We start from the raw sequence: 24,673 nt of genomic DNA, 5'->3' as shown, positions 1-24,673 counted from the left end.
AGTTTTTATTCCTATGTAGCTCTTTCTCACTCACCTGTGGAAAACAACAATGGTACAACTTGATATTGATTCATTGTATTGATGTAGCTGCATAGTTGTTATAGCAACCATAGCAGTTATTAAGGGTCTTCTGATTTTTGTCACCTTCAAGTAGCTTCCTTTACCTTTCACTATCAATATCATAGTTGGTAAAATAGAAGACCTAATCATGATGCCTATCTTCAATGCCTCACAGTTTTCAATGAATCTCTGAGTGGCAAATCACATTAAAAGTCCTTTCATATGTCATGGAAGGCAAAAAAATCCAATACTTTGTGAATCAGTGCATGAGTAATACCTGCATATGTATTTACCAAATTAAGCCTTTCTTCCATTCTTAGCATGTTGAATGGCACATCAAATCATAGGGATGTGCTCAAGATAGCATAAGAATCCCAGGACATTGGCTTACTGAACTAAAATGCTTATGAGTCCAATCAGTGCTAGAAACCTTGATATCCTCCTTGCCAGTATCTATAAAGCACCTTTCTATCTACAAGGAGAAGTAGAGGACAAAACAGGTCAAATGATGATGTTGGTTCTTAGGCACCAGCAGGCTCTCTGCCAAACTCCAGTTATATATTGCAGTTCCTTTGGTAATACACCTATATAACTTCATTTTATATTCACCATTAATAAATAAACCTAAATGTAAGTTATTTAAACAAATGGCATGTAAAAATGTTTAAATGTATACTATAATATATTAGAAAACTGCCTTCCAGTACCCATAATATATTACTGTACATGCTGTGTTTTTATACAACTTTTTAATATAAAAGTCCTAAGGTGTCAACTACATAACTTGTTGGCAGTCCACTTGCAAGAAAGACTGACCAATCCCTACTCTTAACCTTAAAAGATAGATTGTACATGCAGCAGGAAGAGCATTAATCATTATGCCATGTTGACTGTTCTTATCAGATGATTTAGAACAAAACAAATAACATAATAAACTTATTGTATACAGTGCTATTTAGGTAGATTTTTTATCTCAAATCAAATTGATTAAAATTTACATCATACTACATAGAAATTCACATAAAAAATGGACAAAGTGGTATCTTGTTGCAAGTGAAAAAATAAACTAATGCTTACTGCCACAAACTGGTTGTTTTCCATTCGAATGATATCACCAACAACAACTTTGTGCCATTTTTCTTCAACCATTTGACCATCACGAAGCACAAAGGAAATACGATTATTAACCTGGTTGTCACTTCGATGGCGTTGCTAAAAAAAAATGTATATAAATAAAAATCCTTCATACATACCTACATTCGTATATGAATATATCAATAAACAAATTTCACACACACACACACGCACACACACACACACACACATACATGCATGTAAGATAGGTATGTAAGTATAAATGATGTCATGTAAAAATATTTTTAGGAATATTTGAGAAAGTTATACACTTTCAAATCACTTACTGGAAAAATCTTAATTTAGAAAAAAAGAATTTTCATTTTTATTTTTAGGGGAGGGATAGTAATGACAATATAAAACTTCCTTTGGCTTTTATTTCTTAGATTTTATAAAACCAGAGCTACAGCTTAAAACACATAAAATGTATTTTACAGTGACTGATTCATATCCTAGCAACATTACTACTTTGGTTACAAACCTAGAGGAAATACAATAGCTGAACCTATATAAATTCAAGCAATCAATTCAGATTTACCTCACTCACAAACTATATAGACTTTCAACAGATGTCTTTATTTTTTGCTTCCTCTCCCCAACCTACATCCACTTATAAATATATAGTATTATAAATAAATAGACAGTTATGTCTGTTTATTTATTTTGCAAATCAATTTCAAGCTAAAATATTTCTAATCATCAACATCATCATCATTTACCATCCATGTTTCATGCAGCCATGGTTGACAAGACCTAACAAGTCCAAAGACTGCATCATGCTCCAAAGTTTGCTATGGCATGGTTTCTAAGGTTAGATGCCCTTCCTAATGCCAACCACTTTACAACCATATACCAGGTGCTTTTTCATAGTACCAGTACTACTGAGGTCATTTCTTTTGACTTTTTATTCTTTTATTCTTGACTCTTTACACTTCAATTTCAAACCCCACCATGGTCAACTTTGTTTCCATCCCTCCAGGGTTGATAAAATAAAGTATCAGTCAAGTTCTGTGGTCAATGGTATCAGTTAAGCCTCTCCCCTTAAAATTGCTGCCCTCATGTCCAAATTATAAACCATTGTTATTTGCATCATAATTATCATAAGTCAACAGAATGGCTGAACCAACAGGATTCCTAGTGGTATTTAGTTAGATTACTTATCTTCTGAGCTCAAATACTGTCAAAATAAACTTTGCTTACTATAAATAATTACTTCACACACTGGTGTTAATTTATCAGCTGCCCTTTTCTCATAATGTGCAGCCTTGAGTCAATGTTAGAATCATTATGACCAATATCACCGTCATTTTATTACTGAAGTAAGAGCTGTGATGCAGCAGTAAGGTGTTCGTAAGTTGTGTTTGCTACATGAATTTGCTTCCTAATTAGTACTGCTTCAATGTACAGCATTACTAACTTGGGGAATATATTAATGCCCAAACTTCACCTTCACTGAAATACTGAAACTGAAACCTTATAAGAAATAATAGTAGTATACAACTACACCTTTTTCTGTCACAAATATGTGGCTTTCTGCCAATGTGAGTAATATATTTAATAGTAATTTTATGTAAGAAATCCTCATTACTACTACAATGTTTTTATTATTATCATCATCATCAGTTTCTTAGATTTGGTACAGTGTCTAATTTGGTTCTTTGCAGTTCAAAGCCCACTGGACTGGAGTTCTCATCCTCAAAAATTGAATAAATACAGTAAAATGAAATGGTTGATTTACCCACACAAATCCTTTTCACAGCAAAATTGGATTCCATTTTGATCAATTGCATTATTGCTGCTTAACTCTATATAGTATTTCATATATTTTTACTACATTGTTCCTAGCAAGATGATGAGTAGTAATACCTCTTGGAACTAGCAATCATAACCACCAGCAGAGACCTCAAATGCACAATCAACTAGATAGAATTTCCAGCATGCTAATGGTGCTATTTTAATCATCAGTAAGTAAATAAAAATCTCTGACAACCATGGCAGAAATCCAGCTCATAATTGTATGGTATCAAATATTTTATCCATTATAGAGTAAAATCTCATCAGCACCTTTTAAATCCAGCAGGAATACATTATTGTTGATCTAAAAAGTGAAATCACTCACTAAAATTGAAGTAAAATGACAAAGGGCTTATCTCTCAAGATTAAGGATAGGCTGTATAATGCTTGTGTGCAAAGTGCACTGCCACACAGCAGTGAAACATAGCTTTGAGGGTAGAGGATATGTAAAGACTTGAAAGAAATGAAGTAAGTAAGCTTCATTGGATGTGTGTGAATAACAATGTATAAATGAATAGAGAAACAAATTGGGTTTAAAAAGAATCAGCTGTAGGGTGCAAGAAAGGAGACTGTATTGGTTAGGGGTATGTGATGCAAAATGGAGGATAGCAGCTGCCTAAGTAAGTACAGAGCATTCAAAGTGAAGTGGTACCCATGTGAGAGGGAAACCAAGAAACATTTGGGATAAGGTGGTAAAAAATGATCTCAGGATGTTATAATATCTGACAAAGACAATAATAAAGACCATGATGACTAGTAATACACAGTGCTGCAAAAGATCAGACCTCCTGTGCATGCACCCCATTCTTTGCTGTTTCTATTCTGTACCCCACCTCTCATCTCTTCAACTCACTGTACCATGGCACCCGTAACTGAGAGAAAAATACTTGATTTGTACATATTGAATATTCCCACCATCTACATTTTACTACCCATTCCTTTCTCCCAAATCAAAACCAAGATACTTGAGTGGGTGAGGAGATCACATGGTGACAACCTTTACCTGCCCTCCCTAACTCCCTGTCACCATGCTCTTTTGGGCATGTTACATTAAGAATATACTCTTGCCCGTCATCATCATCCCATGTATCTCTCCTTCACACCAATCTATCCACTCATATATAATTGGGGATAGCACTGTATCACCTATTCAACCAACTTCATCTCTCCTCACCTTATCAATGACTCTTTCACTAATCCTTTGACAGTATATTTCCGTTTACTGTTCCCATTCTCTCCTATTACCCATTTTCATCTAATCTTTCTTTTATGCACCACTTCTCCCCTACTTTCACATTACCCTTCCACTCTCTCCTTTACATTAACCCCTGATATTATTTTTTCCTTCTCCTCTCTTGTCTCTTCTCCCCCACCCCAACACACTACTCCTATTATTTATTTCATTACCATCCCTTCATAATAAATTTATTCCTTTCCACTGTGAGGTGCTCTCTTTTGCTTTACAAGCGACAAGGCAACCCCAACAATGTTGGCACCACAAAGAGGATAACAAAACAAAGTTGATTTTAGTGGTATTTGAACTCAGAACATGAAGAGCCAGCAAATACTACAAGGAATTTTGTCCTATGCTTCAACTTAACCAATTCACTGCCATTTTAATAATCATCATCATCATCATAATTTAACTGCCACTTTCCATGCTGACATGTGTTGGATGATTCAACAGGAGTTGGTAAGTCAGAAGACTGCTCCAAGCTCTACTCTCTGCTCTGGCATGATTTCTGTGGATAGACACCCTCCAAATACCATGTAGTAGAAAATTAATGTAATAATTAATTATTAGCAATGAAATCAGTATTAATACCAAAATGTAATATTTATATCCAACTTAACATGGATGTCTTGTTAGAACACCAACTACTGCATTATTAGCCTTGAGAGATCCTCCCATATAGGCCCTTAGTGCATAGATGATAGCAGACAAGAATCAGCTGTCATGAGCACTAGAACTCCTATATCACATAATTTCATTCTATTGAAAATCATCAGTGAGAGGCATCCAATTACTGCATGCCAGTTAAAATCTCGCTGCTACAATATATAGAATATCAATATCTTTTCAGACACTGGTTTCACAAATAGCCAGCAAGCTTATTAAAAATTAATTATTAGCCACGGAAGCAGTATTAATAACAGAAGTTAATCTTTATATCCAACTTAACATGGATGTCGTGTTAGAACACCAAATACTGCATTATCAGTCTTGAAAGCTCCTCACATACAGACATTCAGTGCATAAAAGTATATACTAAATTGTAACAGACAGCACTCAAGACAGGCAATTCTTGTCTAACAAGACATCCATGTTAAGAAAACAGAGATTTAGGTGTCAAATTTACAGTCTAAATGCAGGAAGTATACTGTTTACCAAGCCAATTTGCAACAGTGCTATGTTATGAAGGAATCATATAAAACAGAATTTTGGTAATTCCTATAAATTTTGCCAAAAATATCAGTAAAGCCATATGGAGATATGGAGTCAGATCATAGGATTGTAGAATTGTATAACTACAGTAAGGCAGTTGTATCTATGTAGAACAAAGAAAAAACCAAACTTACCTGTTTATGTACATGGTAGTTAGTGGTGGTGGTTAAAATATTGTAGAAGATTGAAAGAAGGTGCAGTAAAATACAGAGAGTGGGGAGATAAAAACAAAGAGGGAAGAAATAGAGGGAGAGATGATAGAAAATAAGGAATGTAAAATACCAAAAAAGAGGAAATGCATGGGATTCAGGAGAACAAAGTACAGGATGCATGCAAAAACAAAAAGAAAAAAGAAACAAGAAAAAAAGAGAGAAGCTGTGAGAAAGAAATAAAAAGATACAAAGAGAGAGAAGAGTGAGAAAGGAGAAGAAGAGGAAGAAGGCAGATTGGAAACAAGAAAGAGTGGAAAAAAGAGGAAAGACAGGTAAACAGAGAGAATACAAGAGTGAAAGAGAAAGCAAAAGATAGGAAGAAAGACATAATAAAAGATAGGGAAAGAAAGTAGAAGACTATGATAGAAAGAATGCAAAATGAAAGGAAAAGGAAAGTAGAAAATAAAATAGGAACATATATAGCAGAATCAAAGCAATGATAAAAAAAATTATGGTGTGTGTGCATGTGTGTGTAAACAATGCAGTACATTAATAATTCACATACTGACCCATTGTGGCCATAGTAGAAAGAACCAAAACTTACAACGTCATCTACCAAATCCTTTAATGCAGTAATGGCAAGTACCGCCACCATTGGTATCAGAGTAGTTAGAGGGGTCAAAGACGAGATCGGGGGGATGAACTGGCAAGCAAAAACCAAAACAAATCATAATAAAAGAGAAAAGAGATTGCATAAATAAAGATAAACCATTTTTTTTAATGTATTTTAGCACCATAGTAATGATAGAACAGTCACAAATTGGACAGAGTTAATTTTAACAAATGCACTGCCAAAGGCATGAAACCTTTGATATGGATAGAATTTATCATTAATTTATTGTCAATGATATGAAGTCATATATTTAATAAAACTTAGTAGATTCTCTAAGAATTCATTTCAAAAGATAATAAATCTTGTTTGTTATGAACAGGCTTTCAAAGATATCACTATAACATATGACACTTAGAAAATGTTTAAGTGCAATTTTCTACATGTAATATTTCTTGTTTCCATGCATTTGACAGTAAATGTGTTAAAGGCTTTGTCCATTCAATAATGTTGTTCACTGATGGATTTTTAGTTTTTATATTTTTTGCAAACATGCAGTGTGTAAACAAGCCCATATGTCACATGAACTAGTGCCCCATTCCTGCCTATGATTTAAATAAGCCCTATGTCTCAAGGGTAAGCTTGGTAGAGCAAGAGACTAACAAAGTAAACTATAAATAAACTGGCAGAAGGCAATGGGAAACCATTGTCATATCATTCTCAAGAAAATTGACTTTGGCAAGGAAATCCATGACAACCAGTGCCTATCAACATGGGCACATAAAAAGAGATACATACAACAACTTTCTATAATTACAAGTATATAATGATAATCTTAGGTTAAAACAATACACACAAAAAGAGTTCAATGCATCTGAATGTAGTGTTATACATTTTATTTATACAAAAAAGTATCCAACAGTTGTACAAACTTTCCAAACCCATAAATGATAGTGTCGATTGGTTTATGAGAAATCAACATATTCACCACTGTTGATTTTGAAGTGTTTGTATAAGTATTAGAGCTTTTTGTTTGCATAAAGTATCATTACAAGTAGCAACATTCTGTTCTATGGATGTGCATATCTCCCAGCAAGGTGAATCAGTGAATCACAATTGTAATTATTTTATTTCCTTCTTATTAGACTTGAAAATAATGTATCATATTCACAACTTTCGTTTTCTCTTCCTCTAAAAAATTTGAACTTCATTGTTTATTTGAGAAATTACTGTCAGGTTCTTCCCTTAAAATTCTGACAGATATTATGTTAGCAACAGAAACAGATATACTTAAAAAAAACCAAAAAGGATTTTATAAAATAGTTCTGTGTTACAACAGCAAAATATCAAACTACACACAAAATATGGGTTTGCTGATCTATCATTGAACTGTCATCTAGCTAATTTTTGTTTTAGACAAGCCACTGGTAACTTATTAATGCAAAGAGCATTTTAAAAGCTAACAAAAAATAAATACATGGTGAAGAAAAAAAGTTAGTCAATGAATAATGTGCCTCTCATTTACCCAACAAATTCAGGGAAGAACATACATTTTTTGGTATTATTCTAACCTTGTTAGCAAAGTATAAATTGCACTATACAAGTTAAGGTGGGGATGAAAGAACCACAAGGTAAATGTACAAAATTGTTAATGGTTCTACAGCCATCAGAACTGTTTATTTACTTGGCCCAAAACACAGCTTAGCACTAATGATAGGATATGATCTGATAGTTTTGTGTCTAAAATGATGTCTTACTCATTTACATATTGCCACTCCCCAACAACCACACCAAAATAAGTAATAATAGATTTTGTTGGAGGACAAGATTTTATATTTTATATTTGTTTACTTGGTGGTTATAAAGAAATTAACTACTTAATGTTAAGTACCTCTTCACCAAAGTGTGTGTCTATGGTGGTGAAAAAACAAAAACTTTTTAAGCAGCAGCAAGAAATGTTAGGCACCCTGCTTAAGGAAGATATGACCAGCAGTCTAAAATATTTAATATTTACTACTAAATCATTATTGCTCCAGACCACAAGATAAAATCTTACACACACAGAAAAAAAAAAAAAGAAGTCCTTTGCCAATTATGTCTTTATGGGGTAAAAACTGTACCTTCTATGATTATTTCACTATTCTTTTCTATCCCCAATGTTATATGAGGCAAAATAGCTTAAAATGTGTTTATATACATACATATATATATATATATATATATATATATATATATATATATATATATATATATATGAAAATGAGTCGTGATATTCTTTAATCATAAAATATTACCATCAATTAAAAACAGATGGATCTATAAGCTCAACAAAAATAGCAGGAAATAAGACTCAATATTTTTATTGGATCTATAAAGCTACAAATATTTCTAAGATTTTTCAAACTATCAATCTCATCCTTCATTTCTTTTTATCAGACATTTAGATATTCAAGTAACTGTTTTAATATTTTCAATGTACAATGATATTAAACATAATAACAAATAATTTGAGACAGAAAAGATGAGTAGGTACATTGATGAGTCAAGCCATGCATATCACTTATCAAACAACTGCCTTATTAGTTTCACTACACATTATCTGCAACGCAATCAGTAGCATAGTTGCCCAATGAGTAATAGATAGATGATTTAAATGGGTTAGGTCCCATCAGTGAACCTGTTTGCCCTATCTGTCTCAAATACATGCTAATAATATCTGATTAAAGAGATTTTTTTTTTCTGAAATTAGATCATAAGCATAATACCATACCAAATAAGCTACATTTATTTTTATATTTTACATTAATTAAATGAAAAAAAATAAATAAATGAATAAATAAAAATAATTCATCAAGTGAACAACATTTCAAAAGAAAATACATTTCCCTCATAAAATACATAAAACCTTATATATGAATATATTTCCCACATTTAATAAAATAATATTTATATATATATATATATATATATATATATATATATATATATTTATGCATGTGTGCATGTGTGTCTTTTGTGCATTTTGCAGTTGCAGAAAATTGTAAAGAACAATCCCAGCAAAGTTTTATATATAAACCAATTAAAGATATGTTTCTTGCGCAGAGACATATCTAGAATTATCATAGAAGTCTATTCTTAGCCAAATGTTACAGTGATAAATTAAATACAGCTGTTGGAGTATTACATATGACATACATCAATATTCATAGTGCAAGTAAGGCAGGAAGCTGGCAGAATTGTTAGCACACTGGGAAAAATGCTTAGCAGCATTTCATCCATCTTTACATCTTGAGTTCAAATTCTGCTGGAGTTGTCTTTGCCTTTCATCTGTTCTGGGTCAATAAAATAAGTACCAGATGAGTGCTGGCGTCAATTTAATCGACTTATCCCTACACAAAAAATTTATTATTACAATATGCAATAAGTTGCACATGAAACATTAACGATATAAATCTTCTAGCTCACAGGTTGAAATGATGTATCTCAAGTAAATGCTTCAGTCTGCTACACTCTTGGATAAAGCAATAAATACTGCTTACCCAGCAGAAAGCCATCACCAAATGCTATTGGTGAGTAATTTACAGGCTTGTGCAGACAAAGCCAAGAAAGGAATTTTAATAACAAAATATATTTGTGATCTTTATAGAAACCCTAGCAAATCTTGCACAACAACATCTGTCTTAGACATATGAAATTCTACATATGGCATAAAAAATATTCACTTGAAGCCAAAATTTGTTCAGCTGAACATAGAAAACAAGTTTTATTTTTTTATCATAAATACAATAAAAGTTATAAGAAGGTAGAATCAGCAGAGTACCAAACAAAGTGTTGTGTAATGTTTAGTAATATAATTTATGTTCTACTTTCATGGTCATCTTTGCTTTTTATATCAGCTTCCATACATTAGTAAAGAAATTATCATACAAATACTGGGGTAGAAGTAATTGGTTTACCCCTTCTCCAAATTTTGTGACACTGAACAATGCTAAAAATCAACATTCAATTAAAATTCATCATCTATCTATAAAGTAACTTTCTTGGCTACAAATATGCTTCCGAGATAATTCTAAAGATAATACAAACATAAAGAAATTTGTGTACTGTAATTTTTTGATGGTAACAAAACTTTATGAATAAGCACTAATACAATTCCAAACTCAATTGATCAGAGCTTGTGAGCTAGTTTCAATTCCCACAATTTTTTATTGTACTTCATTTACATGTGAATGTGCATGAAAAGCCCACAAGTATATTTCGTTTTTACTTTGTTCAAATGCAAAAAAGTAAATACTTATAAATTTTTCATACAGAGGTTTAAAGGGTTAAAAGTGAAATTGTATGGGAACTATTTGAACAGACCTTTTGCAGCAAGTTACCATTAAATTGTGTGAATCTGAAACCATTTTTACTCACAGGCAGTTGGAATTGTTAATTGCCACATATGTGCAGATAACAATGTCAATTATAGGGTTTGAAATCATAAACTTTCGGCACCAAATCCAACTTATTAAGTAGTCAATTATTAATATCAGATTCTTACATAGACAAGAAACCTAAGGTTTTTAAAGGACATTTTGCATTCAAGACATTTTAGGGGCTAATTTTTCCTTTCAAAGTATTGCAACAAAAATTACAAGTACTCAAATTTCTTTAGCTTCTAAAAAAAAAAACAATAAATAATGAAAATAATTATAATAATTTAGCACTTTTGGGACCAGCCAAAGGTAACATGAATTTAGCACTTTTAGGATCAGCCAAAGGTAACATGAAATGAATTATACCCAAATTTCACTTACTATGTCATCAATAGCACTTTTAATGGCACTGATTCCCAGAACAGTGACTAATGGTATGAATGTGGCAATTGGATTCAGAGATGACACCTGTGGAATCAGCTTTTATGACAAAATACTCCATTATTAATGTCTACATCACAGATGACTTTATCATTTTCAAACTATTTAAAGAAATTTATGAAATTAATTAAGGAGATTTGCTGAATTGTCTAAGATAATATGACCTTTCTTAACCAAAAATATTTTCCTTTTCCTCCAATAGAAAAATTATGGTCTCTTAAAAATTGGTGGTAACATCTAGGAGAAAGACTCTTCTCTCCAAGATAATGTCTATGAATGATTACAGAGATTGTTGTATTAACTATAAACATATGGTTCTACAGAGAGAGAGAGAGATTTGGGAAACCTACAATGCTAAAGGCACAGTTTTTATAATAGTTTCCTTCTGCTACTTGTTTTATTATTGCTAAAAGCATTAGAACCTAGTAAATTTATCCAACAACTATTCCAGTACCAACAACACTATCCTCCAACATTGACTTATTTGAATATATCTTTGATATGCCAGATAAAAAAAAAAGTTAGAAGAAAATGCCAATCAAAAAACAAAGATTTGTTTCTTTAATAGCATTTTCTGATTAGCATTCTTCTATTTTCCTCTAATATAAAAATGAAGAAAGTAAAATCAGCTCCTTGAAATGTGGATGTAATCAATTTCTTCTATACAATTCTAAATCACAATTTTCAAAGTGTTTTGACTGCCCAACTAAAGGATTCATCTGTCTTTAATCTCTTACATGGAAAGTTTCCTGTCAGATTGCGGAACACAATTATAAGTCTTCTGACATACATTATCAACTCTGGTGTGCTCCAAGATTTGTTTTATATTACCCAGACTCTCCCTCTTGTATGTTAACAACTTAACCTGCAGTCACCTCAAATAACAGTCATTCCTATCCAAATCATAGCATTTTTGTTCCTCCCTAATATTCTGCACATAGACATACACCCTAAATACCACTTTCCAAATTTGCACTGCCCTCATAAATAGAGAACCCAAAACCAGTCTCCAGTGGGAACAAGATAATCTTGCACAAAGATATAATCACTGCACAGAATGCACAGACACAGTCTTGTGCATCACACTCTCTCATCTGGGGCAACATGTAATTCAAATCCCACAAAGCTGTAGCAAGTGACAGGCAATTCAAACTTTCTACAAATCTCGTTTCACAATAACTGAAGATCTTTCTTAAGAAGATTGTGAAACCCATTATTTGTAACATAACTGTGTCTCAAAGAATAGCTTTTCTCTTATTAGCTTCAGAAAATACTTCAGTTCAGTAGTAATTTATACATTACTATATAAATGGTACAGACTATTCACTTCCTCTTTGAAGTGTATATTTACAATATCTATATCTATACTACATTAAAATCAACTCAGTCTTTGATAGTCACCCTGGATGTGTAGATAATCCAAAACCATCAGTACTAATATTGTTATCTACAAAACCCCCAGAACATGCACAGCACTGGCTTAGTAAATAATGAAATTACTTTGCTTAGTTTAGAAATGAATGTTCCTAGTTTGGATCTAGTATGGGACCATGTACATCATCATCATCATCATCATAATAATAATTATTTAACAGTCACTTTTCCTTACTTGCTTGGATCAGATGGAATTTGTTGAAGCAGATATTTCTATGGCAAGATGCTTTTCTTGCTGCCAATGCTCAACTGTCTCCAAGCAAAGTAATATTTACCCATAGGCGGATATGTTTCTCACAGAAAACTAGAATCAAATAACCTTGCTTATATGATAACAGTGTACATTTACAACTATCATGTGGTATCTAGCACAAAGGTACAAACACATGCATACACACACACATGCACACACACAGTATACCTATCTATCTATATATACACACACACAATGGGCTTCTTTTCAGTTTCTGTCCACTAAATTCATTCACAAGGCTTTGGTGGGCCTGGGATTATAGTAGAAAACACTTGACCAAAGTACTACCCAATGAGATTGAATCCAAGATCACACAAGCTTTTTAACCACACAACCAAACCTGCATACCTGATCGAAACATAGCATAAATGTAAATATTGTAAATCATCATCATTATCATTTAACATCCATCTTCCATGCTGGCATGGGTTGGACACATTCTAATGATGAGGTCAGTTTTAATAACAATTCTCTAAGACAAATTTGATATTTAACATAGCTCATTGTAATTTTGTTAGTAGGTAGTATATCCAAAAAACTTGAAACAACAGGGTCTTCAGCTGTAGTAGTAAGTTTATATAATTAACATAAAAACACTAAAAGGTTTACTATTATAAAATTGTAGCATTTTTGTATGTCATTGTCCTTAATAAGTCATATCAATTTCACCATAACTTGCCTGGTATATTTCAGAATGGAATTTCTGCATTAGTCAATCCCTAGCAACTACTTACATTCCAACTCTAATTTTTTCTTTTTTCTTTTTCTTTTTTTTATACTTATCCTTATTATTATTACCAAGAAGACATGCCAAATCATAACACTTTTTTTAAATAGCATATACCACATATATATACATTCAATAATGATAAATCAGCAATCCTTCTTGCCAACCGTGATCAATATTGTTAATTCAAAGACACACGCAAATACATACAACAGAGTAAGTAAATCACTTTCAGCTCCTTGCACAAAGGTGAAGTACAGTATTTGTTTACATACCTGTAGGATAAGGAGAATTAGAAAATAAGAATTGGCAAGTCGCCGGAACTGCTCAAATAAGTTCTTGGGAAGAAATGTTAAAACATTGTACTTGGATGTACTGATGTAGTTAGTCTGAAATTAAAATAAATGACATTGGTTCTCTAGGTGTCAACACTGGGAGAATTTTCAACAGAAAATAGCTGGAACCAAATTTACAAAACATAAAAACAAGCAAGGGCATTAGAAAAGAATCAATTATGGTGTGATTGTGAAGTCATTATAGTATAGCACCTATCATTCTAATGAAGCAAGCCTGAGGGTCTAAGTGGTTAAATGGATTTTTAACTGATTGAATATGAGTTTAGTTTTCTACTACTCATAAGAGTGATACTTTGATAGAAGATGCAGCAATGTAAATCTACATGAAACTTTTGCAAGAAATTTAAGATATCAGCAATTCAGTCTGCTTTAGTTCCCAATAATTCAATTTAATACTTCAGTAATAAAATAGAATAACAAATTAGAATCATCTCGTACTAAGTATAGTTTCTTATAAATTTGAGCCTCAAATTTGATACCAGCACTCATTCATTCTGAAAACATTAAGACACTTCTTATCTTGGTTTTAGTTATAGGGAGCTTTTAGGTAACAATAGTACCTAAAATCTATTTAATATTTTAAAGCAACTCTAAACATGAATTTTTATTTTAACATTTTTGTACAGGTTTTTACATGCTGATATGCTTTTATAAATTCAGATAAGTTTTTTGATGAACTGCCAGAAGATAGACTTTATAACGGGATGCCCTTCCCTAAAGAAAGAGTCAATCTGAGTAACAACTATTTTCCATTAACAGATATGAGAATATTAGACTTTGAATGGTCACATAATATAACATCAATGACAGGATTTGAAATCAAGACTCATGAGTTAGTCACCAATACTTCCAGTACCTTATTATAGGACACTTCTACAGTCATCATATAACCATAGATAGTGGTGAGATTTTAATTAAACTTTGAAATCAATGTTAAAGCAACAACAGGAGAAATGTTGGTATTATTCAATATTATATTTACCTCTTGAATATAGATATTTTGCTATATTACAATTTATAAAGAAAAAATGGGTGTCCATTAAATTTGCAAGTCGCTAGATAATATTAATATAGTTTGAACTTCTTTAGACTAATGTCTGTGGAGTTCTGCAGTGTGAATAGGGAAGATTGAGTACAAATCTTAGTGTCAGAGAAACAAGTGAGGATGGTATGTGTAGGAAAGGCAGGTTCATCAATTGGAAATGATATGCAGCTGGTATTTAGCAGAATGTATGACTGTCAATATGTATATCTGTGTGTCAGTATGTATATTTGCATGCATATCATCATTATTTTACATGTACTTCTCTATGCTGGTATGAATTGGACAGGTCATCATAATCCATGTCAGTACATGTTGAGAATTACTACAGTTTTAGAATGATCAGGTACCATCCTTGCTAGTACATTCCTTCTTTAGCATGGCTTTTATGGCTGGATGGCCTGTCTAAAGCCAACTATTTTATAGAGAACTAGACTTACTACCCAGCATTGCCCAGTAAAGCATTCACAGAATTGTTTGCCATTTTTGTAGAATGGGAATTCAGGGTACTTATGCATGTATATATATTTAACCTAACTTCTGGAATTTTCTAATTAGAACTATCCAAACAATAGTAATCAATTTACATGAGTAGAAGCTGTTTTTTAATAATTTTTATCCTGAAAATCACCTGTTACTTTTGTTTTAAAGTGAAAGAGAGGAGAAAGTGAAAGATGTATGAACATATGTATGAAATGAATGTGTGTGTGCGCGTGTGTGTGCGAGTGTATGAGAGAGAGAGAGAGAGAGAGAGAGAATGAGAGAGAGAAAGAGAGTGTGCCACTTACATGAGAACACACACATTCACTCACACTCTCTCTCACACACATGCACACATACATACAAAAATGATGTACACATATGTATTAATGTATGCACATATGCATGACAACACACCCCTTCACTCACTCTCTTTTTCTCTCTCTCTCTCACATACATACACACATCCATTTCATATATACGTACATACATCTTTCACTTTCTCCTCTCTTTCACTTTAAAACAAAAGTAAATAAATAAAAGTTTTTTTAAGGAAATTAACAAACTCCAGATGATGAAATCACATTCAGTGAAAAATATTTCTAAATGATTAAAATATTGCGTACATCAAAAAGTCAACGTTTTTTTTTTTTTTCTTAGAGAGAACGAAGACTGTGTGTGTATATGTCACAGATAGCGGACATGCGTTTGTATTAATTGACACACAATGACATTCATTATATGTGTGTGCATTTTGTATGTGTGTATGTGTGTTGACTTCACAGAAGCCATGTATTTTTGCATCAAGAAATAACAAAAATTGTGTTTAATCATTTAAATAGAGGTCCAAATGTCACAAAAATTTGTACTCTTTCTGAGATATTTCAGTAACACACAAACATCCCTAAAGTTTTAGTATTATCAAGATACTATAGGCATTTTATTGTAGCCTTAGCATTAGAAATGTTGTCTTGCCTCTATATGACTAAGAGTTCTCTGTACCTTGTAGTTTTTGTTTGTTTACAGAGTGAACTGGATACATTTTATTATGACACAAGCACTAGAGAGGTTGCCATGTCATCTCTACCTTACACTGTCTTCAAAACATGACTGAAGGATGATAGAAGAGAGAATGATGAAAATAAAAGAACTATAGTGAGAGGGTGCCAGGAAAGAGTAAGAATGGGAAACTTGAGTGATTGGAGCAAGAGTGTGATAGCTACATGTTGACTGTTGGTAAGAAGACGGAAGAGAAAAAAGCAAGAGTTATGTGATGATGGAAGACAGCATGATTAATAAGGAAAAGGAAGTAATGAAAAAAGGAGTAATGGAAGTGAGAGGCTAATGTGAAAGAGAAAGTGATGGACATTGATATAAAGGAGTAATGTGAGAGAGGGAGAGAAAGAGAGAGAGAGAGGAGAGAGAGAGAGGAGAGAGAGAGAGGAGAGAGAGAGAGGAGAGAGAGAGAGGAGAGAGAGAGAGGAGAGACAGAGAGGAGAGACAGAGAGGAGAGAGAGAGGAGAGAGAGAGAGGAGAGAGAGAGAGAGGAGAGAGAGAGAGGAGAGAGGAGAGAGAGGAGAGAGAGAGAGGAGAGAGAGAGAGGAGAGAGGAGAGAGAGGAGAGAGAGAGAGAGGAGAGAGAGAGAGGAGAGAGAGGAGAGAGAGGAGAGAGAGAGAGGAGAGAGAGAGAGAGATGGTAGCAATAAAAATTGGTGATGGTAAGAAAGAAAGTAAGTAATGAAATAACACATACCAAGGGAGGGCATATATGCAGATAAAAATGAGTATATTTTTAACTTACATAGTACACAGCATAAAGGAGACAAAATAAACATGAAAATATATCAATGTGATAGCTGTGAAACATTTGTACACATGTATATGTATGTGATCATATACATGAGCAGGTGTATCAATACAAGTAAAATGGGATGTATCAAAAATAAAAATTAGCATTGAACAAGTATTGATCTTAAACTTAAGCAAAAATATATGAAACATGCAAATTTCATGTTGTTGTTGTTGTTGCTGCTGTTGTGAGGAGGAGGAGGAGGAGGAGGAGGTGGTGGTGGTGGTGGTGGTGGTGGTGGTTCAGCTACAAGTAAGCTCTAATTAAGCAGACTGATGATCAAAAGTGTTCCAATTGTGACCATCCATGCTTTTGGTATTTCAAGAAACATTTTGTCTCATGTATCACCTATATTATAATTCTGCTTGTTCATTCATTCACACATTGTTAGAGAGAGGGGAAGTGGAGTGAGTGAGAAGTGTATATAAAGTAAAGCAAAGTAATTGTGATAAAATACTGCATAATAAGGAATATGCAATTATATATAGATCTCACAGTTTCAATAAGATTAAATATTAACAAATATGTGTATTAAGTATTGTATAGATTGTTATTGTTTATTTTTAGGCAATAAAAATGCAAATCATCCTTTCTTTCTTAAATAGCTCCCCTTAATTCTTTTCATTCCATGGAATTTCCACAGATCCTGCTAGTTTTTTTTTAATTAAGATAATGGGAAAATTTGTCTACTTCTAGCAGTATGAGTGCATGCACCACTTGTATACCAGAAAACATTTATGACCAATATTGTCTCTGGATAAACATAATACTTCTATAGTAACTAGAGATTACTATATCTATAAAGTGCTGCTAGTAAATTTCCAAGGTACATTAACATAGTAAAGAGGTACTAACTGTTTAATTTCATAAGAAACCAAACCAGTAGACGAATAAAAATTTGGTTGCTATTGCTGTTGAGTGCTATCTACTCAAGCAAACCTAGATATAATGCAATGACACAGCTGAAACCTGGAGATTTTGTTTCCTATATTCAATAAAGCAGATATCCATTCTTCTGTCTGAGACCATGTTCTACTTCCCATAATGCAATGTCTGGTTGTGTGAAATGTGACGTGACAGTTGGAAAATATTATGTAATGTTTATGGGATAATCTGTCCATGTTGGGCTAGGTGTGTACTACACCTAACACAATCTGATTGCATTACATTGTAGCAACTTGAGCACTTTGTGTCTTTAAGCTAATGTGATAATTACAGTGAAATTGAGCAAAATGAATGTTAGTTTTTTTCCTCCTAAAATATTAAAGATTACTTAAAGAAAATATTTGTGCTTTTAGTTGGCTGAGTGTATGTGCCTTTTTGTGTTAGACTGAAAGCATTATGAAGGCATCAAAGAAAATAATGCCTATGGTAAGGTTCAACCTATGAGTGTTTCAAACTTCAAAAGTTCATTTATATGATGACTACTTACGGCATATCCAAACTGGAGGTTATATTCAGCATTGTTGACTTTAATTCGACGTTCAAGTTCTATAAAAAAACAAATTACAAGTCATTTATTTTTAACCAAAACTGAAATAAATCAAAAGTATATAATGAACACATATATAAATAACACAAGAAAACCAACCGAAACTGCAGAGATGTTAACAGAGCATCTTGGTGCCAAGAGATTTAAATAAAACACATGTATATATTTTCAATTTCAAATTATGTAGATGAGGAGGGGGTGGGGTATATAGAGTGAACTGTATGGTGACTATGTGAGTAGTATATGTAATGTGTGTTAGTAAGTTGTATATTCGAAAATTATTACATGCTAATTAAATTTGCAGGGATTCTATCTTGAAGTTTGATGATAAATTTCCTCAAATGTTAAGAATTTTTCTCAGGATTCTTGCACATTACACAGGATGGCATTTTTCTGCAGGTTGACAATATTTACTTCAAATGTAATATCCTTCAGCCTTTTATATAGCAATTTGGATGTTACATTCAATGCATTAATTACCACAGGAACAATTTTCATCTTCTTGTTCCACAATTTTTTTCCTCTCTCTGGGTAGGTCCTGGTATTTCTCAATTTTTATCAGTTTCCTTGATCTCCATACTACTACTATATAGGACTGCAAAGTCTTATACTTTTTTGTTTTTATAGTGTCTTTCTACAATCATATCTGGTCAATTTGGTTCAATAGCTCACTTTTTCTTAATATTATCATGATTAAGTGAAAAGCTGGTGGAATCATTACTGCACCGGAAAAACTGCTTAGCAGCATTTTGTCCATTGTTATGTCCTGAGTTCAAATGTCACCGAGGTCAACTTTGTCTTTCATCCTTCCAGGGTCAATAAAATAAGTAGCATTTGAGTATTGGAATCAATGTAATCAACAGTCTTCCTGCTCCAAATAACTTCAGGCCATGTGCCGAGAATAGAAAGGATTATTATTACCTCTGCCAAGAAAGGAGGTTATGTTTTCATTGGCATTGATTTGCCCGTCTGTCCGTCTGTGTGCAAAATAACTCAAAAAGTCGTGAACGGTATTTGACGAAATGGTATTTGATGAAACAGTATTTGATGTTACGTTCTTTGATTATCTCCCTTGAAAACACATCGTTTCCACGTAATCTATGGTGGCGTTGCTGTTTAGAGACAGTGTTGATGATGACGATGATCGAGATGAATATGAGAGGAGGATGAAATAGTATCGGTGGTTATAATGGCGACAGGAGCGGTGTGATGTGTAGTGCTGAGGTGATGGTGGTAATAGTGGTGTTGATGATAGTGTTAGTTGTGTGATGGTGGTATTGCAGTGGTTATACTGGTTGTGGTGGTGAAAGTGACTGTCAAGGTAACTGTCATGATAACATTGATGGCGGTGTATGTGGTTGAAGTGAAAGCAATGACAATGCTGCTGATGATGCTGGTGGTTGTGAACTGCTTCAGATGATTCCTGTTTTTAAAGGGATTTCTTTCTTAAAATCATATGGCTGTGTTATTTTTTTTTACCCCAACCAAGAAGGTTATGTTTTTGCCAGCATTGGTTTGGAAAACTGGGCAATTTTCAGCATGCATGTATATGGGTGGAAATGAGCTGCTTGGTGGAGGTCTGCGCTCTCCGAGTGCTTTTCTAGTTATTGTTGTAGTTATTATCATCATCACTACCAGCATCAATGTCCTCATTACCTATCATCATCATTATTATTATCACTACCATTATTGAAAAAAAAAAAAAAGAAAAAAGGTAATCTGGTACAACTGGACATTTGTAGTATCCAGTTTGAGTGATCAACTTTATATTTTCTCTTTCCATGATCAATAGACTAATTACCAACAATATACTAGACTTACTTTAATCACATCTCTTCCACTGTACCACCATTTCTTTTATGCCTGTGTATTTACAAAGTTATAAATAAAGAAATGCAACTAAACATTACTGATGGTCAGACATATACAAACATGATGGAGTTAGTGGTAAGGCAAGACTAACTGTGACCAAAGGAGAACTGGCAACAGACTGTAGGAAGGTGGTTGGATAAATCTGCTAGCCACCAAACATAATAACAGCGTAAACTTCATGTCTTTCCTTATGACTATGCAAGCTAATCTTATTACTAATAAAAAAAACAACATAAAACGAAGGTTCTTTTTTATTGACTATAAAGCAATGGTGAAATCAAATGTGTGTCCCTTTAAATAACTGCCTTTGTGCTTTTATTGTTGAGTCTGTAGTTTGATTGTTTTATTTAAATTTTATATAGGTAAATTCTACTTTTTTTATGATGTAAAGTTATGTAATTAGACACACTGTTTTGAAACCAGTTAACACAAATGCAGGCAGACACACACACACACAAATATATCCCTTTAAACTTGAAAATCCAATAAGGGCTAGCAACAGGAAGGGCATCAAACCATAAAAAACAATGTCTCAATAATATGTATTCATCTAATCCATACTAGCATGGAAAAACAAGCATAAAACAAATGAACATTTTGTGAACAAATCACCATACAAAAGATTACAAATAGATGCTTAAAATTCAATTAAAACGCTTTGTAAAATGATGCAAGAGAAAAATAATCTTATACTTGACTGATAAGTAACTAACAATCTTGAATGAGCAATAGCTATTGATGGAGATTCTTCATGTAACCAATTGTTTTTGGATTACTTCAGCTGATTGAAAGACAAGATTTTAAGTGTTAGTATCTAACCAATCAGGATTAAGAGCTAGTTTCAAGCTAAATGTGATTATGACTTGGTTTCAAACCATGTATGGTTTTTGTGGGGATTTTTTGAATTCACAGAAAAAAAAATATTTGTAAACTGTAAATAAAAAAGAAATTGAATGACATGAAATATGCTTTGTTTTGTTGCTTAAGTAGATGTAATTTTTCTCTCGGCAAACACAAAATTTTTCATAGTCTCCTACCCTTACACATAACCACACTTCTGTCATGCAATATACTTTAACTGAAAATATTAAAACACTGCTGTATATCTGCCCTAGTATAAACATAAGCAGTAGACAAGTACAATATAACCAACCCATAACTGCCATAATTATATTTTCCTATAACATAACAATCATCACTTGTCATAGAACAGCAAGTTAGGGGAAGTTAGAAGCCAGATGATATAACCTATACCTGTCATAAATACTCAATAAAAAACTGTCAACAGATATTAATTCAGGTAATTGCTATTGTGTTTATTTGACTTCACCTCCACCACAGACCACCCTACTTTAAACAAAACATTTTTTCAATACCATTTGTCAGTATCAACTGACATCTTCGACATATCCAACACCTTAACTGGGATACTGTCCTCTTTCCCCTGCTTTCCTGCTGCTGCACTTCCACACGTTTAAGGCTATTTTATATAAACAATCTAAACTCAAACAAAAACTCTGGCTAATGAAACATGATCTTCATTTTTGTTTTGATTCATTATATATTTGTAGCTATTTTCAACTAATCAACATTCAAATATTGTCTGTTATGAAGAAATGAAATCATTACAATGGAAGAATAGAAATGACATCTACTTTTAAACGGACATTTTTAAAGACACTTTTTAAGCAGTTCATACAGGAAACAAATGAAACAGATGACATCAGAGATAAGTGGAAAACAAATTTGATTGGCTCAGCTTACAGCTGGTCTGCAAAGAGACACAGGGTTGTTATGATACATTGGAAAATCTCTGTCATCATCATGTACATATATAATCAAAAATAGAGACAAGAGGAGCTCACTGGGATGAATAAATATTTTAAGTACAGCCAATCAACAAATTACATTTTTACAGATATATTTTAGTCTGTCTACAATTCTGTAGACAAAGAGAGAACTTTATATGATTATTGCTGGCATCAAAACATAGTGCAAGGCTACACTCAAATCTAGAACACTGCCTTTGAACTAATAACCTGAATAAACAAATAAAATGCAAATAGTAATGAAAATAAGTAGTTATTATTCTCCACAAAAGGATTAATTCTAATATTTAGAAGCAAAATGGTTAAACTAATGATAGTACAAAAAGAAAGATAATTGTAGAAGATTCAATAACCAAAGTGTGTTTAAAACATATATAGTCTTACTATAAAATGTAACTTGGGAAATATACGCAAGGTTTACAACAGCACAGTGACAGTAGTAAACTGACTTCACAGTTTCTTTCATTTTCAGTAGCAATTTTGCAATATATGTACGGCATTAGTATAAAAGCAATTTCTTATCAGTTGTCAGATTTAACAATGATATGTAAGTCATTTTCAACTTTGTGATGTTATTTTCAATATGCCTATAAGCTGTATCTTTTCAGCTCTACAGTGACCAAAGTTAAATGAATCCTACCAAAAACTTAAAATGGTTTGAAATTTTGCAAGTCAATATTCATACAGAGAAATATTGATGCAGTCTGGCTAAACTTAAACTTAGAGATTATGTTAATGATTCCCTCTGCTACTACTACATGTTCCTTAATTTGTACAGTTGTTCAGATGACAAAAGAAAGAAACATAATGTAGTAACAGAGTATATCATCAGCTTCAAACAAATATATAAGTGCAAATAATGAATATGCAAAAGATACAAAGGACATTTGTCATAATGACAAATAACCACATGTATGAGATCTTAAAAAAGAGATACACATAAAATAAAGTCAATGAAACAGCCCAGGGATCTCACTGGGTATAGCTGATAAATGCTATTAGTGAGATAGTCTAAAGAGAGCTGGATGTAACATGGAGGTGGTTGTAATGAAGGTGGGAAAAATATATGGCAAATACTACTTTCAACGATTTGTAGCTATAGATTTAATATGATTTTGTTTATATTCAATGTTGGTATATGTAATAATAAGCAGGTGCAGATATAATTAATGGACATGTGCTCTTACTACTTGTCTATTGAATGGTCATACTGCATCACTACCTGACATCCTGTTGCTTATTTTGATTTTATTCACCTTACTTCAAGCTGTGCGGATAATACCAGACTGACTTGGTGCTTCAACTTAAATACATAATTCAAAAGAATCTCAACTATTTCTTTTATATATATATATATATATTTAAGTTCCTTTCATGAGCATTTACTATGGTCACGTATTCATTTATTCAATTTTATCACATCATCATTTATTTCTCTAATTTTGTCACAGATTGGTTGACCGAAAATTCTAAGATTTTTCGACTCTATTTCACTGTTATCAGCATTTGTTGTTTCATTAAATTGTTATTCAAAATCCCAAAAGAATATTTTTCTCCCTCGTGTTCTATCTTTGACCAGCTTATCCCTGGTCCCCCTCCCTCTCTCTCTCTGTTTCGATAACCACTTGCTTCTCCAACACTTCCCCCTCCTCCACCACCCCACCCTATATAAACTAGCTCACTCGCATTCGCTACTTCATTTTAATAACTCCACCAAAAGAATACAAATCCAGAAGATGTTCAGATAAGAAATCTTGATTTTTTTTTTTTCAACTTCATACATCTAACACATCTTTTTCTGCACAGACCATAATCCCCTTATTAGTTCTTTTCATTATTCAATCTACTTCATTACCATGTAAACATAGTTTAAACATAGTTTCGTCTTCCTCGCTGTTGTCTTAAGACAAACTTATGCATATTCGCTATTTGTCACTTATTCATTTATTCAATTTTGTCACATCGTCACTTATTTCTCTAATTTTGTCACAGATTGGCTGACTGAAAATTCTAAAATTTTTCAATTCTATTTCACTGTTCTCAGCATTTGCTGTTTCATTAAATTATGTTACTCAAAATCCCAAAAGAATATTTTTCTCCCTCATGTTCTATTCTTGACCAGCCTAACCCTGGTCCCTCTCTCTGTTTCGATAATCACTTGCTTCTCCAACACATCCCCCTCCTCCACCACTCCACACTATATAAACTAGCTCATTCGGATTCCACTACTTCATCTTAATAACTCCACCAAAAGAATACAAATCCAGAAGATGTTCTTTTCTAAT

At 32.8% G+C, this 24,673-nt stretch overlaps 1 protein-coding gene across 8 annotated transcripts in view; it reads right to left on the bottom strand.

Annotated features, from left to right (window-relative positions):
* The window catches only part of LOC106883769 (phospholipid-transporting ATPase ID), a 211,530-nt gene that overhangs the window by 44,190 nt on the left and 142,667 nt on the right, over positions 1-24,673 (bottom strand). For all 8 annotated transcript variants that reach the window (XM_052978602.2, XM_052978605.2, XM_014934890.3 and 5 more), the window contains 4 exons: positions 18,628-18,686; positions 13,745-13,858; positions 6,191-6,289; positions 1,138-1,272 (listed from right to left, as the gene is read on the bottom strand). In XM_052978602.2, coding sequence (XP_052834562.1) covers positions 1,138-1,272; positions 6,191-6,289; positions 13,745-13,858; positions 18,628-18,686 — 407 coding nt within the window. The remainder of the gene's footprint in view (positions 1-1,137; positions 1,273-6,190; positions 6,290-13,744; positions 13,859-18,627; positions 18,687-24,673) is intronic.

This window comes from Octopus bimaculoides, chromosome 2, assembly GCF_046866305.1.
Source record: "Octopus bimaculoides isolate indiv1 chromosome 2, ASM4686630v1, whole genome shotgun sequence".
Taxonomy (NCBI): Eukaryota; Metazoa; Mollusca; class Cephalopoda; order Octopoda; family Octopodidae; genus Octopus; species Octopus bimaculoides.
The sequence above is the reverse complement of the archived record's forward strand: the minus strand, read 5'-3'. Positions and strand labels throughout refer to the sequence as shown.